The following is a 27,174-nucleotide window of genomic DNA, read 5'->3' as shown; positions in this document are numbered from 1 at the left end:
CTGCCTTGGCTGGCGACGGGAGGTGACGGCAGAGTCTCTGCCGGGCTCACTAACGCCACAGAAGGCTGACTCCCCACGGAAGTTGCCTCTCAACCACGTGGTCTTGTCTCTACACATTTGTCTCAGAGGCTGAAAACTGGCCCTCAGCCCCCACTCCCTCGCTGTGTACTCAATCGTCTTGACGTGCAGGGTAGCCTACCACTGGCTTCTTCAACAATTCCCACCTTAAAAACACGGCAGGGATCTGTACGCTGGGAAGAAGGACACAGAACACCAAATCCATCCCTTTCAAGGAGGGGCAGGAGAACACCTAGAGGACAGGAATGTGCCCCTGGTTAGCGGGACGCCTGCAAAGCACTGATGCTCACTTACCTTGCTCATGCCTCCGGCCTGCGAGGTGTTCAGCCCTGCATGACTGGCCATTTGCGGTGAAACTTGGGTCAACGTCTCAGCCAGCACACTGCTCGTGGCCCCCTGCATGGCCGGAGCAGGGTATGGCATCCCAGCTCCCCTTCCTCGGCCAGCAGCCCCGAGAGATCCATTCATGACCTGCGCCTGTCCTTGCTGGGCCTGGTTCATTAAACTGTGGCCAGAGTTACTATTGAGGAGGCCTGGGTGGGCCTGGTTAAAGTTTGCGTTCATGCAGATCCCAGGTCCCGTCTGCGACGTGGCAGGGCTGCTGGTTACCAGCCCCACTTGCTTTTGTGCTTGCGGATTCAGTGCTTGGGAAGCAGGAGGAGTGGGCCCGGAGGTGCTGGCTGCCTGCTTGGGCAGGCTGGGGGTGGAAGAATCTCCCTGGTTCAGAGGGCTCTTGCCCATGGCACCCAGACTGGCCATGTTGGCACTGCTGGGCTGGCCCTGGGCCTGGCCACCGAGGCCTTGCTGCGCGGGGCTGCTGGCACTCACATTGCCTATTCCCGGGTTGATGCTGGAGCTGCTGCCTCCTCGCAGGAGCTCGGACAGCTGTTTATGTTTGGAAGCAGCATCTGGAACGAGGTTCCCACTGTTTAAAAGGCTTAATTCTCCTCCATTGGGGATCAGCTCATCGGGAAGATCATTTTCCAAGTCAAACAATGATCCAAAATCTAGAAATGAAACAGAAACAGAAATGAGAAACTAAGCAACCATAATAGCTCTCCAGCTGTCATATGTTACTTACTACAAGTGTAACCTGAAGGGGCACTGAACACAGAACACTCGCATGTCTTATGAGTAATGCCAAAATGATCTGAAAGTTCATTTGGGAAAATACAACAGAAAAATATTTTTCAAATTCTGAAGAAGGGAAAGTGAAACACAGGTGAGAGGAAGGCTACCTAAAATGATAGATTCTATCCTATATTCTAAAACAATAAAGAGTGTGGGGTAAAGCAAATACAAATTAAAGGAATACAATGGAAATTTAATGAGTTTGCTGAATTATGATATTAAAATGCTTCAAGAATGTATATGTGTAAAACAGTAACTGGGCATCAGATTAGACCAACAGCAATTTGAGAACATTAAAGCCTAGCCTTAAGTGAATATATATATATGAAGTAAATTATTAAAAAAAAAAAACTAGCCTTAACAGAAAATGAGATTCCTCAAAGTGCTAAAGCTACAGGAAATAAAGATATACACAGAAATTAAAAATAATTAAAAGTAAAAGAAAATAGGAGCTTAAAAAGTACTTGAATTATACAGAAAGGGCTTATAGAAAGATGGAAAGCACACCTCTCAAGAATAAACGTACAATGGATACACAAGCACGTTAAATATCACAAAGGAAGATAAAACAGTATACAAAAGAGACCATCCTTCCTAGTAATCAAACATGAAAATTATAACAACTCTTTTCCAGTCCCTTTCAAAGTAACACTTCTCTTATGTGGCCTATATATGTCATCCCTAGTCCTTCACTGACCATGCACTGTTCAAATAACAACAACCTGGCCATGCGTGCAAGTGCAAAGGACAAGATGTACAGAAATACAGTCACTGTGGAATTATCTGTAACATCAAAATAAATGCAGACTATACTCAGAAGCAGTTTAACCTACTGGTTATCACAGCTCAAGACTCAGACTGCCAGTATCTGGATGCTGGCTCTGCCTCCTGCTCCCCACTTACCAGCTGTGTGACCTTGGTTAAGTCATGTAGGCTTTCTGTGCCTCAGTTTCCTCATCTAGAAACTGGAAGTGATAATGGCTACTACACCTCAGAGGGTTGCTGTGAGGACTAAATGAATTAATACATGTAAATCATTTAAACAGTGCCTGTGGGTGCTACGGGTTCAGAAAGTATTGGCTATTTGTGTGTGCTTCCTAAGTCGCTTCAGTCGTGTCTGACTCTGTGACCCCATGGACTGTAGCCCGCCAGGCTCCTCTGTCCATGGGATTCTCCAGGCAAGAATACTGGAGTGGGTTGCCGTGCCCTCCTCCAGGGGTCTTCCTGATCCAGGAATCAAACCCACGGCTCCTGTGGCTCCTGCACTACAGGCGAATTCTTTACCGCTGAGCCACCGGCGAAGCCCTCAGCTATTATTATTACTATCATCCAATAACAGAGGTTTAATAAGCTGCTATACAATAGAAACTAGAGAACATTATACCGCCATTAACATATGAAGACTGTACAAATATAGGAAAATGTTTGTGTTATATAAAAACATGCAAATGGAAACTGTATGCAGAATGGCACACAGAGTAAGATTAGAACTAAAGTGCGTGCATGTGGGCAGTAGCTGGAAAGTAACCTGCCCAAAATAGGTGCACGGGTAAAATGGGGGGTAATATGTGCATGTGGCTTCTTATAAAATTTAACAAGCCGCTTCCCCTGCCACCAACCACTTTTAGAAAACTGAAAACCTTTTTCTCCAAGGTGCAGACTCTTGTGACTGTCTTCCCCAACCATCTCCTCAGCTGGCTGCCAGGGATGTTCCTTTCAGGAACGGCAGCGCCTTCCAGTCCAAGGAGCAAAAACCACCAGACCACCTTCCCTGTGGCAAGTGACACAGTCTCAGCTACAGAAACTGAAAGCAAGTGGGCCAAGGCATTCTGGAGATGGTTTTCCTTCCCAATGCTAAGGGATGCTCAGAAGATGACCTCCCGTTCTTCACTAGATTTCATCCCGGAACTGCAGCAACGCTCTTCAGCCAGGAAAGGAGACAGGGCTCACGCGCTAAGGATGGCTGCAGGGCAAACACAAGCACCCAGGTCCATGAAGCCATCTCTAGGCTAACACAGCGATCCTGGAACCAACCCCCAGCCCCCACCATCTTCAGACTTCCTGTAACAAGAGAAAATACACTCCTATCACTGAATCCATTCCAGCTGCAGTCTAAGGTAACTTGCAGCTGAAGTCATCTTGGTATCTTCATCGTGTCTATGGATGAAGTTCAAACTCCTTGACTCTCCTCAGCACCTGACCTCTCAGCCACAATACCACAAGCCAGCACCTGCATCAGCAAGCTTTCTCCTCTGCATATAGTTTCTCTCAGTCTAGAAAACCTCACGTCCAGCCCTCCTTCACATTAAACAGTGACTACGGAGACTCCTCCTGCAAAACCAACCAGTCTCTTTTCAACCTCCTGAGTTCACTATACATGCATGCCTCATAAGCCACCTTGAACATCCTGCCTGACTGTGAGGGACTAGATACTCCTTGCACACACACTCTGCTTTGCAGAACCTCTGAGAGCAGCTGCAGATGGTACAAGCCTCGCCTTTCCTCCCTAGTACTTTACTGTGTGCCCCCTAAGAACACCCTTTACACAAGCACAGGACAGTTGACAAATTCAGGAAACTTTACATTGATAAGGTACTTAATACTGACTACCCTTACTCAAATCTGGCCAGTTGTTTCCAAAATGTCCTTTATCACATTTCTTTTTCCTGTTGCAAAATCCATGTCAGATAAAGAAGAAAAAAAACACTGCAAAACAATTTAAAAAAAAAAGAAAAAACACCCCATTTCAAGACCCCAACGCATTTAGGTGTCATGTCTCTGTCTTCTCCTTCATTCTAGAAATGACCTCCAGACTTTGTCTTTCATAACTCTGAGATTTTTGAAGAGGGTAGGTCAGTTGTTCTATAGAATGCCCCAAGTTGGGGTTGCTTCCTCACGCTCAAGGACACTTAATTATGAAGCGACAACAGGACTCCTGGATACAGAAGACAGCAAAGAGAACCACTGACCAGGGCTTCCCGCAGGTGACCACCAAACTCCTGTGTTTCCACCTGGCTTTGGGGGTTCCATTCCACAGCTTTTATGCTATTGTGTCGTCCTTAACCTGAAGATTCCCTAAGGTCTCCAGACACAAAGACCACATGAAATAAAGTAAAAATAAACGAGAACAACCCTCTAACATAACATTTGTATTTGTTGCCTTCCACAGGTACACACATTTTTACTGACCACTCTTTTAGAAAAATCAAGTGTGTGCGTATGTTTAATGCAATGCTTCTTAATCTATGAACATGAAAATGAAACTCATGTAAACAAAGACAATGGAAGCCACTTATGACAGACATCAGGTTTCCTTCTTATCTGCCAGGAGAGGATGTAGTGTCAAGCACTAGAGACGAGAAGAAGGAAGTGAGCTACAAATACTGTACATTCAAAGTTTGGAATAGCCTGCGGAAGCTCCCAGCTGACTCTTCCAAGAGTCCCAAAGCACTTTTCTAGGAGAGGGTGGGCAGGCCAGGACAATGGCAGGTAAATTCAGAAGAACAGATAACCACAGCAAGGTCAACAACAGGGTCCCTAGTCCAGCATAGGAAGTGGGAGTCGGAAATGGAAACGCAGAAAGAACACTCGCAGGCAGAGAACAGGAGTTCAAATCCTGGCTGAGTCAATCAGCCCCGTGTCCCTGGGCAAACAGCTTAATCTCTGCATCTTAATTCCCTCAACTGTGAAACAGGGACAATGGTATCCCAGGGCTACGCGCTGAGAGCAGGAAAGAGGCGCTTTGCCACTGACACCAGTTATCTTCACACCATCCTGCACAAAAACTTTCTTACCTTTAAAAGTTCACCCATGTACTGCCACTCTCAAACTGATGCATTTTCTTTTATGGTCCCAGTACACCTGCACCTTCTATGGCTGTGCCAGGCATTATGTCCGCACCTCGTTTCTGGTTTTGGTTTTTATTGGTCTGCCACACTGTGTCCATGGTGACCACTCTTTCTCATCCTGTTTCAGCACAAGCACATCGCACAGCTGTCTGGGTGCAGGAAGGGTTGACTAACTCTGCTGCATCCTCACCTACCCAGTCCAAACACGTATGAACACGCTAACAGCCACATATATGACGTACAGTCTCGGTAACAAAAGGGGTGTGCAGCGCTTGTGGAAGGCATATCCACACTCACACCATCACACTTTCCTTACCATTACTCCTCCCTGTTCTCTAGTTCAAAACAAAACATGACACAGGAGAGCGAAGCAGGAGAGCCGGGCTGTTGCAACACAACAGAGCTGTGCTTTCCACACACCCAGTGTCCCCACATGCAGGTTGGGCAAACACCAGTCTGAATCATCTCAAGTTCCGAAAATTCAAGATTGAGCGCCACCACTTCCAACCCCAGGAAGTTCCTGTCTCTCCACCACGTCAGCAGGGGATGGAGCCAGGAGAGGGCAAAGCTGAGGCTGCAAGAGATTTGGGGTCACCCTGTTTCCAGGGTCACCATCAGCAGCAGATGAGTCCCGTCACACAGCCACAGCCTGGAATAGGAATTCTTGCCCCCTTGGGACTTTCCAGCTGCACCAAGGAATTCAAGATAGAACATACACATTTTGGGGAGTCACCTCCAGTCACCAGCTCCCTGAGGAACCACAAATGACTCTTCATTTGGGGCTGGAAGGCACTGGCAGAAGGAGGGGTACAGGGCTGAACCTCTTCCCTCCCCATCTCCGCCAGGTCCAGGCTCCCCTGTGCCTCTGTGCCTCTCAGCTAAGCTGACCCGGGAAAAACAGCTGCCAGCGCTCAGGCTCCACCACACCCCGCGAGGCTGCAGCGTCCGTGGCAGCGGCTCAGGAAGGAGAAAGCTGAGCACACTCGCCACCTCAGGAGCAGAAGGGCTTCACCACACAGGACCACGAGGGCCCTCTCCCCACTGGACTACAGAGACCTCAGTCCGGGGACGGTCACGCCAAACACTGACTCTCATGCTGCAAGACCCATTCCGATGCATTGCAACCAGAAGGCAGCATTTCACCTTAAGGAATGAACTACTATCAGAGATGCTGGAAAAAGCTTTTCATTTTAGAAAATCAAATACCTGGCAGGTGACTGACTCAATCTTTCCAGCCAGTAACATCTGAAAAGTTTTGTTTGAAAGGAGTTGTTTCAAATGCATCAGCTAATTAAACAAATCATCTAGAAGACACTTCTTCGCTCGGGTTTTCTGAATTCTCCTCTTTCTGTCATAATCTTATTTCCTTTGAATTGCATTCAGAGTCCCAGATCCTCAACATTGGCAGAACTGATTTTTCTCTCAAAACATGTACAAACCAGGTTATTACACTCTGTACTGGCCAGAGTATGAACTCTTCCACAGTCTACAGACATATGGGTGAATCTTAAAATCGTACTATCAACTTCTTATTACAACTCATGAGGCTGTAAATGCCACGAACACAGGGATTAGGTCAGTGCCCAGTGCCTACCACCCCAGGCTTAGCACAGAGGAGGCCCTGGACAGCTAACTGCAAGCTGACTGAGAGAAGGCAGGCCTGAGAAGAGTGCCTAAGCTACAGATGATACACAATATCAATGTTAACACGTTACTTTGTTTAGCCCAAAGAGGGCAAGCAGTAATTTTAACATTTATTACTATTTTCCTAAAACAGAAACAAAGAGAACAAAATTCAACAATGAATTTTCTTGAAATGTTACATTGTTTTGCTCATCCTCCTCTTCACACCTTCTCCCTGCTGCCTTTCTATCTTCCAGAAAACCAGCCAAGTCTATTTCCCTCTCTGGCTACATTTTGGCATCAATGACCCTCTATCCTACCAGTGATACAAAGATTAAAAAGCATAATGGAGAAGAAGAGATGGTGGTATTGGAAATAAACTACCCAAGAGTTTAGACGCTGCTTTGTGTACGTGTTTCTCTACTTTTGAGCATGAAACTTGCTTCCCAAGGATATCTTCTCTTCCCCACTTACCCCTATTTCTCTCCGCAGCCCTTTTGCCCCGTGAAAAAGGTCTTCTTTCTTTAAAATCTTTTCAGAATTCTCTAGATTTTCTTCAGCATTATTAAATACATCTCTTAAATCTTTCAAAAGCTGAGCATCTGCCCTGTGAAAAAGGTCTGCTTTCTTTAAAAATCTTTTCAGAATTCTCTAGATTTTCTTCAGCATTATTAAATACATCTCTCAAATCTTTCAAAAGCTGAGCATCTTTATTCATAAACCTTGGAAATTTTTACAAGAAGAATTTTAATTCCTGAGTCAAAACTGGATTAAAATAAAGAAAGAAAAACCACCTTGATCCAAAAAGGGCAATGCATCCTGAAAAAGCTCACATCTAAAGATGAGGAATCCACAGAATGTTAGACATTTTCAAAGGGTTTTCAAGTCTTAGATGACCTGGAGACCATTCCAGGCCTCGTCAGTGCATTTATTAATATACTGCCAATCAGATACCAACACCAGAGGGAGCACAGTCTGGGGCAGTGAGGAAAGTACCCAGCCAGTCTATTCAGGTCCATCTCTGTCACTTACTCCTGCTTCCTCCCTATGTGTGCTTCCTTAGCTCTAACCTGGAGAGGAAAATTGTACCTGCCTCTAGGATCCCTGAAGAAGGAATTAAGTCATACACTGTGTACACAGCACTTAGCCTGGCACGCGGTGAGGGCTCGGTAAATATGAGTCATTATTATTACTGTCACTGCCCCATCTTCCGAAGCTGCTGTGAGGACTGGATGATACGTGCACACCAAGGCCCTGCACCTGTGCCTGGTGCAGAGGTCGTGCCGGCAATCGTCTTTCTGTACGGTAAAGCCCTAATAATTTGACAGTTCTATTAGACTTAACACTCATATTGTTTTGAAAATTCTTAAAGATTATGCAAATAAACAATTTTCCAACAATGGAGAATTAAAAATTTTTTTTTAAATTTAAAGGAAAAGAAAAAAAAGCACTCTTTTATTGGCATTTATGCCATTATAAATAAACTTCAGGCATTTAATCACATTCTTAAAAGACATCTAATCTAACCCCTTTTTTTTGGTTACAGTAACTATTAAGTAATAATTAAAAGCAAATTCTAAAATCGTCTGTGATTCAGGCTTCATTATTTAAAGCAAATACATAAATTAGTAAAAATAAGGTTTTATTCTGAACAGTGATTTTATATTGAACAACAGCAACAAAAAAACGCCCTTCCTCAAGATTACTATCTGCCCAAGAGCCAAAGTGGGCTCTGCCACGCGATCCCCGTCTTCCCAGGCCTTCCTCAGTGGGAGGGAGTCCCTGCTCTCAGGCCTTCATTCCAAACAGGGATGGCCAGGTTCACCTGAGTCTTGTATGAAAGGATTATAAGATAACACTGAGTGGAAGCTCTCTGTCACACTGGACCCTAAATCAGGAGAGTCCTGGACTTGCAGCCAGCCTCCTACCTCATTTGATTCACTCAGAAACCCCAGGGAAGAGGAAGTGCCATTTTCCCAGACAGTTTAGGACAATTTACAGTTTCCTAAATGAGGTCTGTGTGCTGCCTCCCTCAGCCCTGAGGGGAGGAGAAAAGCCTTCCTGGGACAAAGGTGGGAAAGAAGCTACTATCAGAAGGTACAGCCACCATCAGACCAACCATCAACCACCAGCAGCCCCGGAACAGTGACCAGATGGCTTGGCCTGTAGAAGGGGGCTCACTATTCTCCAGCATCCCAGCAGAGAAGGGCAGTGCTGGCAACCCAGTTAAAAGTCCGAGAGGAGGAGTGTGGGGGTGGAGCGAGGATTCAGCCTCTGCAGAAGCAACCCCTAACCTCAGGTGGTGGGCCACCTCAGACTACTGGCCACAGCGTATGTACAAGCAAGCAGCCAGCCAGAGACGGGTCCCCTGGCCCAAATGCTGGGAGCTGCAGCTGGTAGGCAGCAGTCCCACGTCAGGAGAAAGAAGAACAGCCTTATTCTGAACTTAGAGGTGTCAGTGTACAACATATGGAAGTGTGTGTGGGCTAGGAGAGAAATGAATGCATTTAGTCTAAAAAGTACACCAACATCCAGACAATGGAATGTTATTCAATTCTAAAAACAAATAGTTATCAGGCCATGAAAAGACATGGAGGAACCTGAAAAGCATTTTACTAAATGAAAGAATACAATCTGAAAGACTACATACTACATGATTTCAACTATATGCCATTTTGGAAAAGGCAAAACTATGGAGGCAGTAACAATAATCAATGATTGCCAGGAGTTTGCTTTTTTTTGGTGGTGGTGGGGGATAAATTAGAAGGAACACAGGGGATCTGTTGTTGTTCAGTTGCTAAGTGACCCCACGGGCTGGAGCCTGTCAGGCTCCTCTGTTCATGGGAGCTCCTTTTGCATGGGATGTCCCAGGCAAGCAATCCTCTTGCATGGAATGTCCCTACCATTCCCTCTTCCTGGGGATCTTCCTGACCCAGGAATTGAACCTGCGTCTCCTGCACTGTGGGCAGTTTCTTTACCACTAAACTACCAGGGAAGCCCAGAGAATTTTTAGGGCAGGGAAAAAAATGCTGCATGATACTCTAACGATGGATACATGCCATTGCACCTTCGTCCAAACACACAGAATGTACCAAGCCAAGAGTGAACCCTAAAGGAAACTACGGACTCGAGATAATTATGATGTATCAATGAGGTTAATCAGTCATACCAAGTGTACACTCTGGTGGGGGATGCTGATAATGGGAAGATTATGCGTGGGGGGGGAGCATAGCTGGGAAATATCTGTACAACCTTCCCCTCAATTGTGCTCTGAACCTGAAAATGTGCTAAAAAATTGTCTTAAAGGGGAAAAAAGGGGTATGCTATAAAATTACAGATAAATCACAAACGAGAGGTACAAAATGATAGAGAATCACAAGCTGAAGAATAACTTGAGTATTTATCAACTATATTAATAACATACGCAAAATACCCAGTGATGTCTATGCTGGGTTTAAGTGTGCTGCTTTTAAAGCTTTAACGCTCCACCAACATACAAACTCTTGGAGGACAATTTGATGATATGATCAAAATTACAAATGCATGTTCCTTTCCATCATTAATTCCACTTTGAGGAATCTGTTCTACAGAGATACATGTAGCTGAGGAGAGCTATTCATTACGGCACTGATGAGGCTGGAAATCTGACAATCCACCAGTGGGAACAGACTGAACCAATCACAGCTCCCCTCACACAATGGGAACTGAGCAACTGCAGAAAGGGAGAGTAGGGAAGCTCTCCATGTGCTGCTGTGTACAGGTAGGCAACCACGTGGACAGGATGCAGCTTCCAGTAAGAGGACAAAGGCAGGACAGGGGCAAGGGAGCTGCGAACATGCTGTCTGCTTGAAGAGGTCACTCCGGAGGAAAAGCACCAAGGGGACCCAGGGGAGGCTCTCACCTGACACAGTTGTGTCCTCTGGTTTTTGAACAGTGTGAGAGAACTACCCATATAATTAAAGAAGCTGATGTTTTTAGGCAGCCCCTGGGGTGTCCAGACCCAGACAATTAGCTTCAGCCCAGGTGATAACACCTGGAATGTTTCCAGATGCTCCCAGTTCCACTTGGAAGTGTTTATAGTTTGAGGATGAAATCAGAAATGGGCTCAATATTACTTTAAAATATTTTTAGTATTCAAATGAGTTTGAAAGGCAGGAAAATAAAAAGTACTTTAAAGAAGGACTTCTCAAAAATACTATCTTTTCCCTAAAGAAATGTGATAATCTACATATAATGTTTCGTACCCAACACAGTAGTAAAATATATGTTGCTCATGTTGGGAAAGGTGACGTTATTTCAGTATACTCAAAGAAACATTAGTTGGCTGTCAGGTCTTGCAGCTTCAAGCACATCAATGAAGATACCTCTAACAAAAGGATTCTGCTAAAATCAGAGCTGTGATAAAGGAAGCGATGACTGGACACCACACTAAAACACAATCATATTTTCCTATCCCTGGACAACACCTCTAAGTTAGTTTATACTCTGTTCAAATCATTCCTGCTACAGATCTAAAGGTTTTAGAAGAGGAATTAAAGAGTTACAAGAGGGAATTTCAGTTCTCCCCATTTCACAGACTCTTCTAACCACAAATACTAAAGATGTTTTGCTGTGGGTTTGACTTACATTTAAACTAGATTGTCATTTTAAAAACAATATATTTACGCTTTAAAATAAAAAAAAAAGCATTTGGAAGAATATACAGTTAAAGTGGAGGACTCCCACTCCTAAGAAAAACAATTTTCAGGGATTTCCTTCTGAAAATATTCTATGTGCACGTTAGTATATCTTTCTACCCCTACAAAGGGTCTAATTATCATTTCTGTTCTCCATCCTATTGAACAATTCTGAAATTTATCTTCCATCTTAAATACCCATCAATTTCCCTCCCTGGATGTGTGATGGTGGAGAGCTCAGCTACTCCTCCTTCTGAAGGACAACTGCGTCACCGTTAAGGTTCTGCAATATCTAGATTAACTGACTAAATTAGCAGAAACATCTGGAGTGAACATGAATATTCTCAGAAGTCCTACTAAGCCAGAGACTGATTTTTACTTTATCTACTTGGTGCAGAAGTAGGTTGTGTTAAGCTACAGGTATTTGTATGTCAACTAATAAGGTGGTTAATAAAAACCACAGGTTTAAAGAATCTTTTCCAGAAACTGGGAAAAAACCATAAAACAGAACTTTGGTGGCAACCAGGGTCACGTGATGTGCAACGTGATGACAGCAACAAAACCTCTAATACTCTGAGACGAAATTAATTTTTAAAACTTTGATTCTTCCTATTTATAAAGTGTAGCACAAATACAAAAATCATTATGTGTTGTTTAAGTACAGCGCCAAAACATTTTAACATTAAAAAAAAAAGGATTTTTAGAATGATGCCTGCTCTTCAATTATTAATACTTCTAGCAGCTCTGAGATATTCATCAGTCTGAAATGCACCTAGACTGGATCAACATACCCATGTGTCACTTTGGGAAGAAGGAGTAAGCAGAGAAAGCTTGTGCTTACATACACAGTCTATCTCCTGCATAACATACAAGAAACACTAGTTGCCTATGGGGAGGGGGACTGGTGATTGTGGAAAAAGGAGAGGAGGGCTTTTCACTAAACATCCTTTTGTACTTTCTGGAACTCTATGAATATGTCACCCAGTCAAAAGAATTAAAAAAAAAAAAAAAAAACAACTTTTTTAACAAAAACCTGTGTGTGCAAAAATTTCCTAATACCTTAAATAAGAACACTCCAGTTGACCCTTGAACAAGGGCTTGAACTGCACAGGCCCACTTAACACAGAGATTTTTTTTCAATAGTAAAGACTACATTATGACACAGTGGTTGGTTGAATCTGAGGATGCAGAACCATGGATACGGAGGAACCGCATTAGGGAGACACAGTGAAGGAACTGGTACACAGAGGGCAAGTTACATACAGATTTTTGACTGTGGGGAGGATTGGCACCCCGAGGCCCTGCATTTTTCAAGGGTCAACTGTAGTTCTGATTCTTAGGTTGTTGTTCATAGGGTCTTTTTTCTGCTCCCACAAATACAGTTTGGGGAGAGAGAAGGCAACTGTCAGCTCTCACTGCACATATGAACTTGGATGGAAAATACACCTGGAAAAAGATGATCGAGCCTCGTGGAGAACAAGTCACAGTCACCTCCTCCAATCACCCTGAATGTGATGGGCTTCTAAAACTCTGAATTGCTTTTTAAGCCCTAAATGGACACTCTGGATTCCCTGGTCCAACACTGCAGGTTCCCCACGACTTGACCTTGCCTTCAGGTGCCCGGCCTGACTCCCCCGATAGTCTGTCCTGCAACAAGCTCCAGTGCCCTTCCTCTAAGGAGTTTCCCTGACCAGCCAGCCAGGAGCACCTGGCTCCTTCCCATCAAGACACTGCTTTCAGTCTGCAATTAAGACAGGCAATGGTAGGGCTGCTGGACTGCCTGACTACACCACTACCCTCTGAGGTCCAAGAGGATGGGGCCACACTGATATAACCACAGCCAAGCAGTGTCCACACATAATAAGCACACATAGATAATGTGAATTATATAAGCATTTTAATATTTGTTGAATAAAAGAATAAAGAGGGGTGCAGTTGAGACCGGAGCCCAGGCCCACCATGGTGGAACAACACTAGCAGTCTCCCCGTCTCAGAGGCAAGACCACACTGCCTCTAAGTGGCAATTTATTGAATGTAAAACAAAGACAAAACCGGCTCTTTCAAAAACTTTACTTGCTCAGAAGTGTATACCTCCAGACCACCACACTTGCTATTTATGTTGCTCCCTATGCCTGGAATAGTACTTCTCATGTCTTATTCATCCTCAGGTCTCGGTCACCTCCTCCAGAAGGCCTATCAGGACCCTTCCAAACAGCCTCTGTCCTATGCCCCAATCAGGGCCTCCTTTCTAAGGTACTCAGTCACCACGAAGGCAGACCCTGGACCTGCCGTGTCCCCTAGATTTCCAGGGCTGACATCACACTAGAATACTTTCTACATAAGTGAAAAATCTTGAATCTAAACCAAAGTGTATTTTTAAAAATGTTTTCTATCTTTAAAAGTTGGTCCCTTTAGAGGGACTTGGCCTTCAGGCCTATATCTTAAAGAACACTCGAGGCAAATGAGGTAAGTAAATCTGCCTGCCAATGCAGGAGATGCGGCGTTGATCCCTGGGTCGGGAAGATCCCCTGGAGAAGGAGATGGCAACCCCTTCAGTATTCTTGCCTGGAAAATTCCATGGACAGAGGAGCCCATGGGCTGCAGTCCATGGGGTCGCAAAAGAGTTGGACACAACTTAGCGACTAAACAACAAACATTACTTTGGGCTGTGCTGTCTGACGCAGCAGCCAACAGATACACATGGCGATTAACATCTACGTTAATTACAATTAAAGAAAATTTAAAATGTAGTTCCTGAGTCACACTGCTGCTGCTGCTAAGTCGCTTCAGTCGTGTCCAACTCTGTGCGACCTCACAGACAGCAGCCCACCAGGCTCCGCCGTCCCTGGGACTCTCCAGGCAAGAACACTGGAGTGGGTTGCCATTTCCCTCTCCAGTGCATGAAAAGGAAAAGTGAAAGTGAAGTCACTCAGTCGTGTCCGACTCTTAGCGACCCCATGGACTGAAGCCTGCCAGGCTCCTCCATCCATGGTATTTTCCAGGCAAACGAGTCACACTAGTAACTCTTAGCGACCCCATGGACTGAAGCCTGCCAGGCTCCTCCATCCATGGTATTTTCCAGGCAAACGAGTCACACTAGTAACAGTTTAAGCACTGACTAGCCACAAGAGTCTAGTGGACCCAGTCCTGGGAGTGTGGATCTAGAAGGTGGCCAACATCAGTGAAAGTTCAATTGGACTTCCTACCATGAGAACTCTATAGGGTTTCAGACAAAGGAAATGTCCAAAACCACTCTTACTGTTGAGAAGGAACCAGTTTTTCCTTCAACTTTCAAAGATTAAAAAGGTCATCACCGTGAGCTAAAACAATGAGTTAATCTTTCAATATGATTTTCTCAGAGATTTTTAAAAGAGAAGTTCAACTCTGGGTGTGTTCTGCTCTTCAAACAGAAAACAATCCCAACAGCAGCAGAGGCAGAACCAAAATGACACAGACAGTCTACCAATGCTTTACGCCTCTTTTGTTATTTTCAACAAAAATTACAACTAAATGAAATGTAAAAAAGATTTAATGTAAAGATGAACACAAATTAGGGAGAGAAATTCTTCGTCCATCATGGGACAATTTTTACTAGCAAAACCAATAAACTGCTGTACCTAAAATATCTAGGTGGCTCAGAGTTTGTAAAAACCCGCCTACCAATGAAGGATCCCTGGGGTGGGAAGATCCCCTGGAGGAGGAAATAGTAATCCTCTCCAGTATTCTTGCCTGGGAAATCCCATGGACAGAGAAGCCTGGTGGGCTACAGTCCATGGGGTCGCAGAGTCAGACACAACTTGGCAACTAAACAACAATGACAACAAAAATCTAGAATAGAAAAAAATAGTAAACTCCACTGAAGTCACTTCCTATTACAGAATCTGCCGGAATAGAAGGCCCCACAAAACAGCAAGGAGCTGAATCTACCCCTTTCAAGATCAGTGGTTGCTGAATCAAAGAGGAAATTAAATTTCACCGATATTTCTTTCAACCAATCAGCCTGACTAAACTGGATAGCGACTCAAAAGACATTTTCTCCCCTAACTCTGTTCTCTTAAAAAGAAAGACCATTTGTATACTTTCTTCTGTGCTTTCTTTCCCCCCAAGTTCTAATTTAGGTCAAGTCCCTGTTCTGAAACAATACTAGAAAAACAGTTCCAATTTAGACTTCAATTTTCCAGTAAAGAACAATTTTAAACTGCAAACACAGACTGAGTGAAGTGTGTCAAACTCGCACCCGTGTCCTGGGATTCCAATCTCAGCCTCTCACTCACTCCTCTGCCAGCAGGGACTGAGGCTGCGCTGGCCCTCGTGCGCTACGGGAACAGGCAGGGGCGGTGTCTCCTGTCTGCTCAGCGAGGACGTCCACGGATCTGGTTCTGGGTCAGAGCCCTCACCTACATCAGCCCATCCTCACTAGCCCAGCAGAAGATGAATCTAGTACCTTCTCACACAATGATATAACAGCAAGAGCCACTGCATCTGGCTAAATGACAGGAACCACAGGAACCGTGTGTGTGTGTGTGTGTGTGTGTGTGTGTGTGTGTGTGTGTGTGTGTGTGTGTGTGTGTGTGTGTGTGTGTGTGTGTGTGTGTGTTGTGTGTGTGTGTGTGTGTGTGTGTGTGTGTGTGTCTTTCTGTGTGCGTTCACTCATGTCTGACTCTTTGCAACCCTATGGACTGGACTGTAACCGGCCAAGTTCCTCTGTCTGTGGGATTTTTCCAGGCAAGAATTCTGTAGTGGGTTACCATTTCCTATTCCAGAGGATCTTCCTGACCCAGGGATCAAACCCACGTCTCTTGCATCTCCTGCACTGGCAAGTGGATTCTCTACCACTGCGTGACCTGGGAAGCCCACAGGAGCCCAATATGCAAAGCTAATCAAACTGAAGAAATGCAAAATTTTAGGGGGAAAGACTCCCTTTTAGACATGAGATCCATCGTCCCCAACCAAGTTCTAATGTACATTGGACCAAGTCACTGGTCCAAGTCACAGAGCTGAAGAGCTGGATGCTGAGGTCCAGTGTCCACTGAGTGGAGTCCAAGCTCCTTCCTCACTACCACACTGCCTGCCTCCCAGTATAAAAAGCTCTGACATTTCCTTCAACTCTGAGTCATGGTTAGAAGGTTCTACTTTTAATCAAGTGACAAACACTCAAAATATTTTAATCCAAAAGAACTGGGTCAAACTCAGTTCAGTTCAGTTCAGTTGCTCACTCGTGTCCAACTCTTTGCGACCCCATGGACTGCACCACACCAGGCTTCCCTGTCCATCACCAACTCCAAGAGCTTCCTCAAAGTCATGTCCATCGAGTCGGTGCTGCCATCCAACCATCTCATCCTCTGTCGTCCCCTTCTCCTCCTGCCTTCAATCTTTCCCAGAATCAGGGTCTTTTCCAATGAGTCAGTTCTTTGCATCAGGTGGCCAAAGTATTGGAGTTACAGCATCAGTCCTTCCAATGAATATTCAGGACTGATCTCCTTTAGGATTGACTGGCTTGATCACCTTGCAGTCCAAGGGATTCTCAAGAGTCTTCTCCAACACCACAGTTTAAAAGCATCAATTCTTCAGCACTCAGCTTTCTTTATAGTCCAACTCTCACATCCATACATGACTACTGGAAAAACCACAGCTTTGACTAGATGGACCTTTGTTGGCAAAGTAACGTCTCTGCTTTTTAATATGCTGTCTAGATTGGTCATAGCTTTTCTTCCAAGGAGCAAGCAAGCGTCTTTTAACTTCATGGCTGCAGTCACCATCTGCAGTGATTTTGGAGCCCAAGAAAATAAAGTCTCTCACTGTTTCCATCGTTTCCCCATCTATTTGCCATGAAGTGACAGGACTGGATGCCATGATCTTAGTTTTTGGAATGGTGAATTTTAAGCCAGCTTTTTCACTCTCCTCTTCCACTTTCATCAAGAAGTTCTTCAGTTCCTCTTTGCTTTCTGCCATAAGCGTGGTGTCATCTGCATATCTGAGGTTACTGATGTTTCTTCCAGCCATTTCGATTCCAGCTTGTGCTTCATCCAGCCCAGCGTTTCTCATGATGTACTCTGCATGTAAGTTAAATAAGCAGGGTGACAATATGCAGCCTTGATGTACTCCTTTTCCAATTTGGAACCAGTCCATTGTTCCATGTCTGGTTCTAACTGTTGCTTCTTGATCTGTATACAGGTTTCTCGGGAGGCAGATAAGGTGGTCTGGTATTCCCATCTCTTTAAGAATTTTCCAGTGTGTTGCGATCCACAAAGTCAAAGGCTTTGGCATAGTCAAAGCAGAAGATGTTTTTCTGGAACTCTCTTGCTTTTTCTACGAGCCAAAGGATGTTGGCAATTTGATCTCTGGTACCTCTGCCTTTTCTAAATCCAGCTTGAACATCTGGAAGTTCTTGGTTCACGTACTGTTGAAGCCTAGCTTGGAGAATTTTGAGCATTACTTTGCTAGCATGAGATTAGTGCAAGTGTGTGGTAGCTTGAACATTCTTTGGCATTGCCTTTCTTTGGGATTGGAATAAAAACTGACCTTTTCCAGTCCTGTGGCCACTGCTGAGTTTTCCAATTTGCTGGCATATTGAGTGCAGCACTTTAATAGCATCATCTTTTAGGATTGAAATAGTTTGGCTGAAATTCCATCACCTCCACTAGCTTTGTTCATAGTGACGCTTCAAGTCAAGACCCACTTGACTTTGGACTCCAGGATATCTGGCTCTAGGTGAGTGATCACACCATTGTGGTTATCTGAGTCATTAAGATCTTTTTTGTACAGTTCTTCTGTGCATTCTTGCCACCTTTTCTTAATATCTTCTGCTTCTGTTAGGTCCATACCATTTCTGTCCTTTATGGTACCCATCTTTGCATGAAATGTTCTCTTGGTATCTCTAATTTTTTGAAGAAATCTCTAGTCTTTCCCATTCTATTGTTTTCCTCTGGCTCAGATCATGAACTCCTTATTGCAAAACTCAGACTTAAGTTGAAGAAAGCAGGGAATACCAGTAGACCATTCAGGTATGACCTAAATCAAATCCCTTTCAATTATACAGTAGAAGTGACAAATAGATTCAAAGGACTAAATCTGTTAGAGTGCATGAAGAACAATGGACAGAGGTTCGTGACATTATATAGGAGGCAGTAATCAAGACCATCCCCAAGAAAAAGAAAAGCAAAAAGGCAAAATGGTTGTCTGAGGAGGCCTTACAAATAGCTGAGACAAGAAGAGAAGCTAAAGGCAAAGGAGAAAAGGAAAGATATACCCATCCGAATGCAGAGTTTCAAAGAATAGTAAAGAGAGATAAGAAAGCCTTCCTCAGTGATCAATGCAAAGAAATAGGGGTCAAACTCACATAGCCCGTAATTGTCAAAGCAAACCCCAATAATTTGAGATATATTTCTATAGTTCCTGAGTGTTATCATGCAGTTTGTTGACAAATCCACCAAAATACATGTTATTCAAATATTGCCCAAGCCTCACTCTACAGGCCATTATAAAGAATAGCAGCTTATTTTTCTTGTGATTTCACTGGGTATTCTAACTACAAAATTAAAACATGTCCAGGTGGTACAGTTTTGATTGAAAAAAAATTCAAAATATTTGGGGGCAGCGCAAAAGGAAGCTTTTGTACTATAAAAAGATTTTACTTCACAACAGAATTGTACAACCCCGTTAACTAGCTACAACTATTAAGAAACACCTACTACATAAAGTAAGGCACAGGTGTATTAGAAAGACTGGCAAATTAAGAGACTGTCAAACAGCAGCAGACGGGACATCTAGAAATAGGAAAGTCACATTTAACCAAGTGAACATTTCTTCAGCATTAGATTTTACTATTCTTAGCAATAATTCAACTAAACATTCTTTTGATTAATGGAAATAAAACACGGGGGAAAATGTCACATGGGATGATATCCAAGTCTTTCTAAGGGTAAGGTTTTAAAAGACAGGAATTTGACTTTTAGACACAGAGCTCAAAAATAGCCTTAATTTCCAAATTTAGAACAAGAAAACACCCTAAAGGCAGATTTTTCTAATCAGCAGCAGTCATTCTGTGTATTGTCTAAGAACACAGAAAAAAAGCCACTTTTGCTTACTTCCATGCCTTTCCTAAAGAACCGCCCCCCGCCCAAATCTCCGATTAACAACTCCTCAAGTCGAAGCTCGAGCTGGGCAACCCTCGCACATGGCTCTTCCCCAGCACTCCTGTCGGCAATCACAGCCTCCATGGAAACTTGAACATGCCAGCGTCCCCAACAGGCACTGGTGCAAGCGCGGACACCCTGCATCGACGCCTTGCTGTGACGTGACAATTCCTGAAAGCTAAGCCTAGACTGGATGGGGAAAGTGCGGCACCCCCGCGCCCCCGCCACCCAGTTTGTGCAGGAGCTATGGACACCACTTCAGATCCCGAGAGCCCCCCCGGTATGGGACAGTCTTCTGATGAGGGACGTGTCACTAGGGGAAGGGCTCAAGGGACACTGGGCACACATGCTGAAAATCAAGAGGGCATGGCCAGGAGCCTGAGGGCATCTGAGAGACCAGCTGGGACAACCTGAAAGGACTTAGGTGCAAGCCACGGGCCAAGATCACACCCACAGAGATGAAATTCTCTGAGTAGCCAGAGCGCTTTTCCCAGCACACAGAAAGTGCAGAAAACCAGCAGACTTCCTGGGGCGCAGGGGGCGGGCATCAAAGAAAGGAACACCAAGGGCCTGCCTCCGGTGCCAGCCCCACTTGGACACCCAGCCCTGGGCTTCTGCACACAGGGCATTCAGTAAACAGCAGGTGAATAAAGGAAGCTTCCTTCAACTGCCCTTTCTGAGTTGTGCATTTGGGCACCTAATTGCATTTTATATTCTTTTCTCAAGTTCTGTTTCTTAGTCTTCTCTTCGTCAACACAGTTCTAAGCTACTTGAAGGCATCACCAGGATCCTCTGTACACTTATGGCGTAAGGGGCACCTCAGACGGAAGTGTGATACACACAGTAAATAAACAGATTCACACGCTAGCTGCCTAAACAATCCATGACATATGCTTCAAAATTAGTAAGAATTTTCAGAACATACCACACTGCTTAAGTTTCTGCAATTTTAAAATTTCATGGCCATCTTGTTCCTATTAAAAAAATAGTCGAAAATGGAGGCAAAAAAAATCAATAGTGCTGATGGAAGAATTTCTGGCTACATGCTGAATGTGCTCCACTACAACAGACCTGCCCACTGGTGTCCCGTGTGGACGCATGCATGGGGCCGCTACTGCTTCCAGAACCACCAGCAACGTGGCTACAAAGTGCACCCGCTTCCTCCCGTCCGGACACCGCTGGCGCCGGGCACCTCCCACACGTCATCTCACCCAGCCCCTGAAGAAGGGAATGCTCGTTCTATTCCACACCTGAGGAAACTGAAGATCCTCAGAGCACCAGTCCCACATCACCTCGGAGTCACAAACTGCAGCCTCAAAGCCAAACCCCCAGCTGCCAGTTTCTGAAGCCAGTTTTACTAGTTTCCTGGCATATCCGTGGACATACCACCCAGAGCCACTTTCACGTTGAAGTGGCAGCACTGAGCGGGCAGCTGTGGCAGAGACCACGTGGCCTGCAGAGCCCAAATTCTGTCCACTGGCCCTCTACAGCAAAGGTCTGTGACCCACGCACTTGGGAATGACGCTGCAGCCCCTCCAAGACTCGGAGCCCAGAGCACAGGAAGGCTGGGGTGAGTCGGCAGGCAAGAGCCTCAGCCATGCCCAATTTCTCCTGAGCACAAATCTGCTCTTGAGCAACACTTCCTTACATGTCCCTGGAATATACCGAAAAGCTGGTGTGAATGAGATAAAGAGGTGCTGTCCTGACTAAGGATACACCAACAACTAACCTGGCTGAAAGCAAGCCTTCCTCATCTTCAACAGCTCAGAGTAGGGAACATTTCATCTTAACAAGGGAAGGAAGGCATGCTTTGGCAAAATCACTTTTAACTATTTTGTCTTCAAACATTTAAGTGAAAACACAAAGTCGGCACTTACATAGCCCCAAGTAATCAAATACTGTCACACAACTACAATGGCACAAGTCAGAAGTTGTAAAAACACAGGCTAACAACAATGTAAGCATTAACTTCCGACTATAGGATTAAGCCTAAGTCCCTTTACAAGTCATTCTCAACCATGTTGAAGAATCACACAATCAAATTCAAGCGTTAAGCAAAGATGATTTCCAATCTTTTGCTCTACTGTAACAACTCCCCTGGTGGGATTCATACTTACCCCCACTCCAAGCAACTTCAAATGTGGCCACTGTCCTCACCCCTCTCACAGTTATCCAAGAATCCCTACTTTTCTACCAAGTAAAAGCTAAGCAAAGTCATGAAAAGCCCTAGCCCTAGAAGTCGCTACAAAAACTCATAGCTCCTATTTAGCTGGAACATAGTAAAGAAATGAAATAACCTGAGACTGGTCCCCAATTATCCACTGCAATGAACAGTGAGATCGTGTACACCCTGGATAACATCTTGCAGCGCCAGAACAGAGGGGAGGGGGAGCCTCTGCCCCCAGAGGGGAGCATACTCTTGCTTGCCCACCCCCTGCCCTGCCCCAAATCGCCCCCGCCCCCCCCACCACATCCCCGCAAAGCTGCTGACAAACTTTCCCCATTTGCTGGAGTTATGCTACTGAAACTTGCTAACTATGTAGCCTCCGGAGTCCATGATTCAAGTAAATTCCGTGTTTCTGGATGCAGATTCATAAGATGAATTATACAGACTTACTTTAAAGATCTAGGTTAGGTTCTGGCTTTCACCCTTTGCATCACTTTCAGTAGATCACCTCTCTCAAGTCTGATTTCTCACCTGGAATTGGCAGAAACAGTATTTTCCCTTCCCGCCTGACAGGATGCTGTTGAGGACCAAATTGAAGTGATGGGGAGAAAAGAACTTTTGAGATGTAAACCTAAAAGGTCATCATTTTGCTGTAAAAGGCATCTTGGTTGGTAATGGTATTTACACCAAGTATCTTTAAATACAGTTTTCTATTGCACTTAAAGGGATTCACAGTATACAATGTAATCACAACTGCTTAGGGACATTTACTGGAGTAGGAAATGGTAACCCACTCCAGTATTCTTGCCTAGAGAATTCCATGGACAGAGGAGCCTGGCAGGCTACAGTCCATGGGGTCACAAAGAGTCATACATGACTGAGCAACTAACACATACTAGCGACACGTATATAGCACAAGATGAAATATACCTATATTCAACTTTCAGAAGGCAGTCCTACAAAACTTTTATAGTAGATTTGTTGAATGTTTATTTCGCCTCAATAAAGCTGACCAAAAAAAAAAAAACCTCTACTGCTTGCCTAGGTATTTATTTCTTCCACACTGTTAAATCATGAATCCCTGCTGCTGAAAGACAGTAATACGCTGTTTTAATTTGGAAATATTAAGCACAAAAATTTCCAAACCACACAACTAACTATATACTGGTAACACAAAGTCCCACTGCTCATAAAGGGTGCCAAGTAAATGAAGATAACAATTGTGAGAAAGTAAAACAAGAAAAGGCTACTTCAACAACATCAGATGCCATCAAATTCTGTGCCACTCCACAAGAAAGCCTAGGTGTGGGTGAAAAGCACGGCTTTTCCTTCCTCCTCTTGCTACCTTTTGGGGCACCTTTTCCATTTCTGCATCACCTCCGAATGCTCTCCTTAGAATCGTCCCGACCTCCCCAGCCTGCGCTGACCTCTCCCATCTGTCACTGGTGGCAACGGCGTTGATCAGAGATCCCACCTTACCTTACTGGACCCTGTGCATATCCACGCTCCCCCAGCTGGACTGCAAGCGCCCTGCAGGCAGCATCCTAGCTGTTCAGCTCCCCAGCATCAGGGTTACTGTGCTCTGGGCCCACAGCCTGCCCACCAGACTCAGCTAATGGACATGACGGCTCCGCAGGCCAGTCCCCAGAGACACGCACTGGATCATGACCGCCTAAGTCCCTCCTGCTTCTCAGGCCACCAAGGCCATCTCCTGCTCTGCCTAACTCTTCAGCTCTTCCCATGCGGAGTGCCCCTCCCTCAAATTTTATCACATGAGCAGGGAACACACCTTGCTCTGCCTGGCTGAACTTTACCCCAGAAACCACAAACACACATCCCTCACTAAAATGAGGCTGAGTCTCTCAGAACGTTATTGCCAGGTCTCTCCCTGCTTTTCCATCTATTCAAATGCTTTCACTCTGTGTGTGTAACGTAATTCCTTTAGTCCTTTATTTGCTTTAATATATGTCCTTAAAATCTGTTTTAGACTAGCAATTATGGGAGACAAGGTTACACCTTGTTCAACATGTTCAATGGTGATCCACTCCATGGCCCCCACACTAACGGACCATTTCACAACAATGTGATGGTGACGAATATGCAACCAAGGACCCAACATAAATATAAAGGTGAGTTTATTCTTTGGATTATTTAAACAGAGCCATTAAAAACTGATTTTTTTGTTCCACACTTATAGAAGAGCCCCTGTGCCTTACAAGGGTCAAAACTGGAAAGGAAGGGGAAAAAAGTGGTCAAGAGTAGAAAATCCTTTTTGATAAAACTCTGTTGTGATTAGCAGCACATTAAGTATCTAACCATCCAGCAAAGAACTGCTCCAAAGGCCAATCCATTGTGCACCATCCTGCAAACAGCTGAAAGTATATAGTGCAACAAGCCTTTCTGTTAAAGTGTCATGTTACTAATTTGTCCCTCTTCATAAAACGAAAACTAAAATAACCTCATTTAACAATAGCAAAGCTGCAAAGCCATTCAAAAGTTACCAGTTTCAGAGGACAAGCTTCAAGGCCAAACTTGTCTGGTATGATCTATGTTTCATATGTTTAAAGATTTTTCACTCAAACATGTCAAGATTAATGAAGCAAAGGAGATCTATTCTGCAGTAAAATCATAGTATTTTCATGGAGTGAAATCAGAGCATTTAACTCTTGGCTGTTCCCACATCTCTCACTTCAGATAAGCTGATTTTACAAAATTAACATCAAACTCAATTCCTTATCAGCTTTTAAATAGAGTATTATTAGTGACTTACATATCATCAGACTTACTCATTCCTCTCCACTGCTTAACAAATTTATTTCAACCAGACAAGAATCTCATGACTGATTTGTTTTTTGTTTTTGATTGTTTCTCTCACTTCCACATTAAATAATAGTCTAGGAATTGTATTAAAACTGCAGCCACAAAATTCAAGTTTTGTTTCAACAGGAGAAAGAGATTTTTAGACCACTAGTAGAAAAACGCTAGTGGTCAAAAGAAATATTTGCACAAGCTGAACAGCTGTGTCTACTGCAAATCTGAAAGCACTGCTGCAGCAATATAATTCAATTTGGAACCATTCATTATAAACTGATTTTCAGATGCTGCTACTGCAAGACAGTAGTGGAGAAATGCAAGCAGCGCTGGGAATCAAATCATGGGCAGCAGAGCACACATTTGTGTTTTACCGCAAAGGAGAGCTCTGAAAGAGGAAACGCAACTAGTACATAACGCATAACGCTACCGTGAACCAGTCCAGAAGAACCCAGAATCATTAAACCAACAGAAAACTAAAATACTTCTCTTAGATAACTGATATCAGTACCGAAAAATGTCTCCAGACAAGCTGTTTAAAAGATTTATTCAATACTCTGGTAAAAATTTTTGAAAAAATGGTAATTCCTGAACATAATTCATATATATATATATATATATATACACACATATATATGTACATCGTAAGAACAACACAAGCTCCCCTGGAGCCTGCAGCCCAGAAGAATCTATTTAACTTTCTTCCGAAGTTATACACGTGAAATTAACACTCCACAGCAACTTTTATGACATCTTGCTAAGAAGTTTTGGGTTGTGAAAAATGGAATGGCTTAGCTGACCAGCGACAAGAGTTTTCAAAATAGCACTAAGCATTTTCCCAAGAAGCACATTCCAAGAAACTTACAAGTCGTAACTCACGGGCTGGCTGCTGTTAGGAAAGTCCTCTGGTCGCAGCCTTGTGAATATGTTACGGATTCAGAAAACACTTCGGGATTCCTCTCCGCTGCACTATTTCCTTCTCTCACTAGCCAGCGTACCCTCCGCTGTCATCCCTCCAGCCAGCCACGCTTGTGTGGACGGACACACGGCGGCAGTGGAAGGCAGACAGACTCACCACGCAGAATACACACGTTCCACTTTACTTTTCCTCCCTGGAAGTACCACTCGGTCTCCCGGCGAGGAAGGCTCCCCAACTCCGGGCGATCCAAGTGCACTGGGCTTGTGCCGCCCCACTCGGGCCCCATGACAGTCTTTCGACAAACTTCCCCCCTCGGCGGCGGGGGTCCCGGGGAAGGGGCTTCGCGGGCCCCGCACAGCCCGCCGCCGAGTTGGGGTCTCCCGGGGGTACTCACCTCCGGATGGGGCTGACAAGCAACCCCCAGGGCCCCGGCCCCCCTCCTGGCCCCCTTCTCACCTGTGCTGTCATTCGCCGAGAAGCCGGGCGAGCTGAGTTTGGCTCGTTTGGGGTTGGGCGGTCCGTCCAGCAAGTTCTCGGCCATTTTCACCTGCTCGCGAAAACAGCCCCGAGCGCGGGCGGCCGGGTCGGCGAGGGCTCCGGGGCTGGGGTCGGCGCCGGCCCTGGCCGGCTGCGAGGGGAGAGGAGCGAGCGCGAGCCGCGAGCGAGCGCCGAGAGAGAGGGAGGGCGCAGGGCCGGGTGGGGGAGGCGGCGGCCAAATCTCAGCCACAGCAACAGCGCCCCGCAGCGCTCACCGCCCGCCCCCGGCCGCCGCCGCCGCCGCCGCCGGCCGCGGCCCCCTCATCCCCTGCCCGCCTCCCGAGCGCGACACTCCGCGGCGGGGGCGCCCCGGCGGCCCGGCGGCCCCCCCGGGCCCGGCTGGCAGCGACAGCGCCCGGCCGGGCGGCTCAGGCAGTCCCCGGGAACATGGTGCCGCCGCCGCGCCGCCGCCTCGCTCCCCCCCCCGCGCCCCACTTAATTAATTCGCTCGCGGCCCGACTACCGGGGGGCTCCGGGCTCCGCTCCCCGCCTGCGGCCCGCCGCCGCCGCCGTAAGGAAAAACAATACGCGAAGCGGGGCCGCCGCCGCCGCCGCCGCCGCCGCGGCCCCCCCACCCCCCGTTCCGCCGCCGCCGCCGCCGCCGCTGCCGCCGCCGCCGCCGCCGCCGCCGCCGCGGCTCCGGGAGGCCGAGCCGAGAGGCGAGCGGGGCCGCCGGAGCGGGCGCCGAGGGCCGGGCGGAGCGGGCCGGCCGGGCGGAGCGGGGTGCGCGGGCGGTTGTGGGGCCCGGGACCGGCGGGGCCGAGTAGATCGCGCTCGAAGCCCCGGTCGGGTCCGCGACAAGATGGCGGCTGTTGATTCCTCAATTAAAAAAAAAAGAAAGTTTTTTTTCTTCTCTTTCCAGAGCCTGAACGGGGAGGGGGAGGGGGCGGGGCACGCCGGTGCGTCACCCCCCCGCGGCGTCACTACGCACGGCCCCCGCCCCGCCCCCTCCACCTGCGCCGGCCATGGCGGAAAGAGCCGAGCGCGCTCGGACGGAAAGGGCCGAAGGCGTGGCCGCCGTGCGTCGTGCCGCCGGGCGGCTGAGCGGTGAGGCGGCTGGGCTGCCTGGCTGGGGCCGGGCCTGCGGGACGCCGGGCCTGCGGGACGCCGGGCGCCGGGCACCGCCGCCAGTTTTGTTCTGACGGCGACTGGGCGGCGAGGGCTCTGGCTGCGGCCTGGCCTCAAGCTGGGCCCCTGGGCGTGGAGTCGGCGCCGGCATGGCCCGCCTGTCCCGCAGGGCGACTCTGCT

General features: G+C 46.2%; 1 protein-coding gene across 3 annotated transcripts in view; it reads right to left on the bottom strand.

The window, feature by feature from the left end:
- Window positions 1–26,765, bottom strand: part of CREBBP (CREB binding lysine acetyltransferase) — a 122,838-nt gene extending 96,073 nt beyond the window's left edge. For all 3 annotated transcript variants that reach the window (XM_081554916.1, XM_081554917.1, XM_081554918.1), the window contains exons 1-2: window positions 25,845–26,765; window positions 373–1,085 (exon numbers count right to left, since the gene is read on the bottom strand). In XM_081554916.1, the coding sequence (XP_081411042.1) occupies window positions 373–1,085; window positions 25,845–25,929 (798 nt within the window). In that variant the 5' untranslated portion in view covers window positions 25,930–26,765. The remainder of the gene's footprint in view (window positions 1–372; window positions 1,086–25,844) is intronic.
- Between the last annotated feature and the right edge of the window lie 409 nt (window positions 26,766–27,174).

The sequence above is a fragment of the Giraffa tippelskirchi genome, chromosome 13 (assembly GCF_054371585.1).
Source record: "Giraffa tippelskirchi isolate mGirTip1 chromosome 13, T2T-mGirTip1v1.2.pri, whole genome shotgun sequence".
NCBI classification, from domain to species: Eukaryota; Metazoa; Chordata; class Mammalia; order Artiodactyla; family Giraffidae; genus Giraffa; species Giraffa tippelskirchi.
Note: the sequence above shows the minus strand (reverse complement) of the source record. Positions and strands in the feature narration are given on the sequence as shown.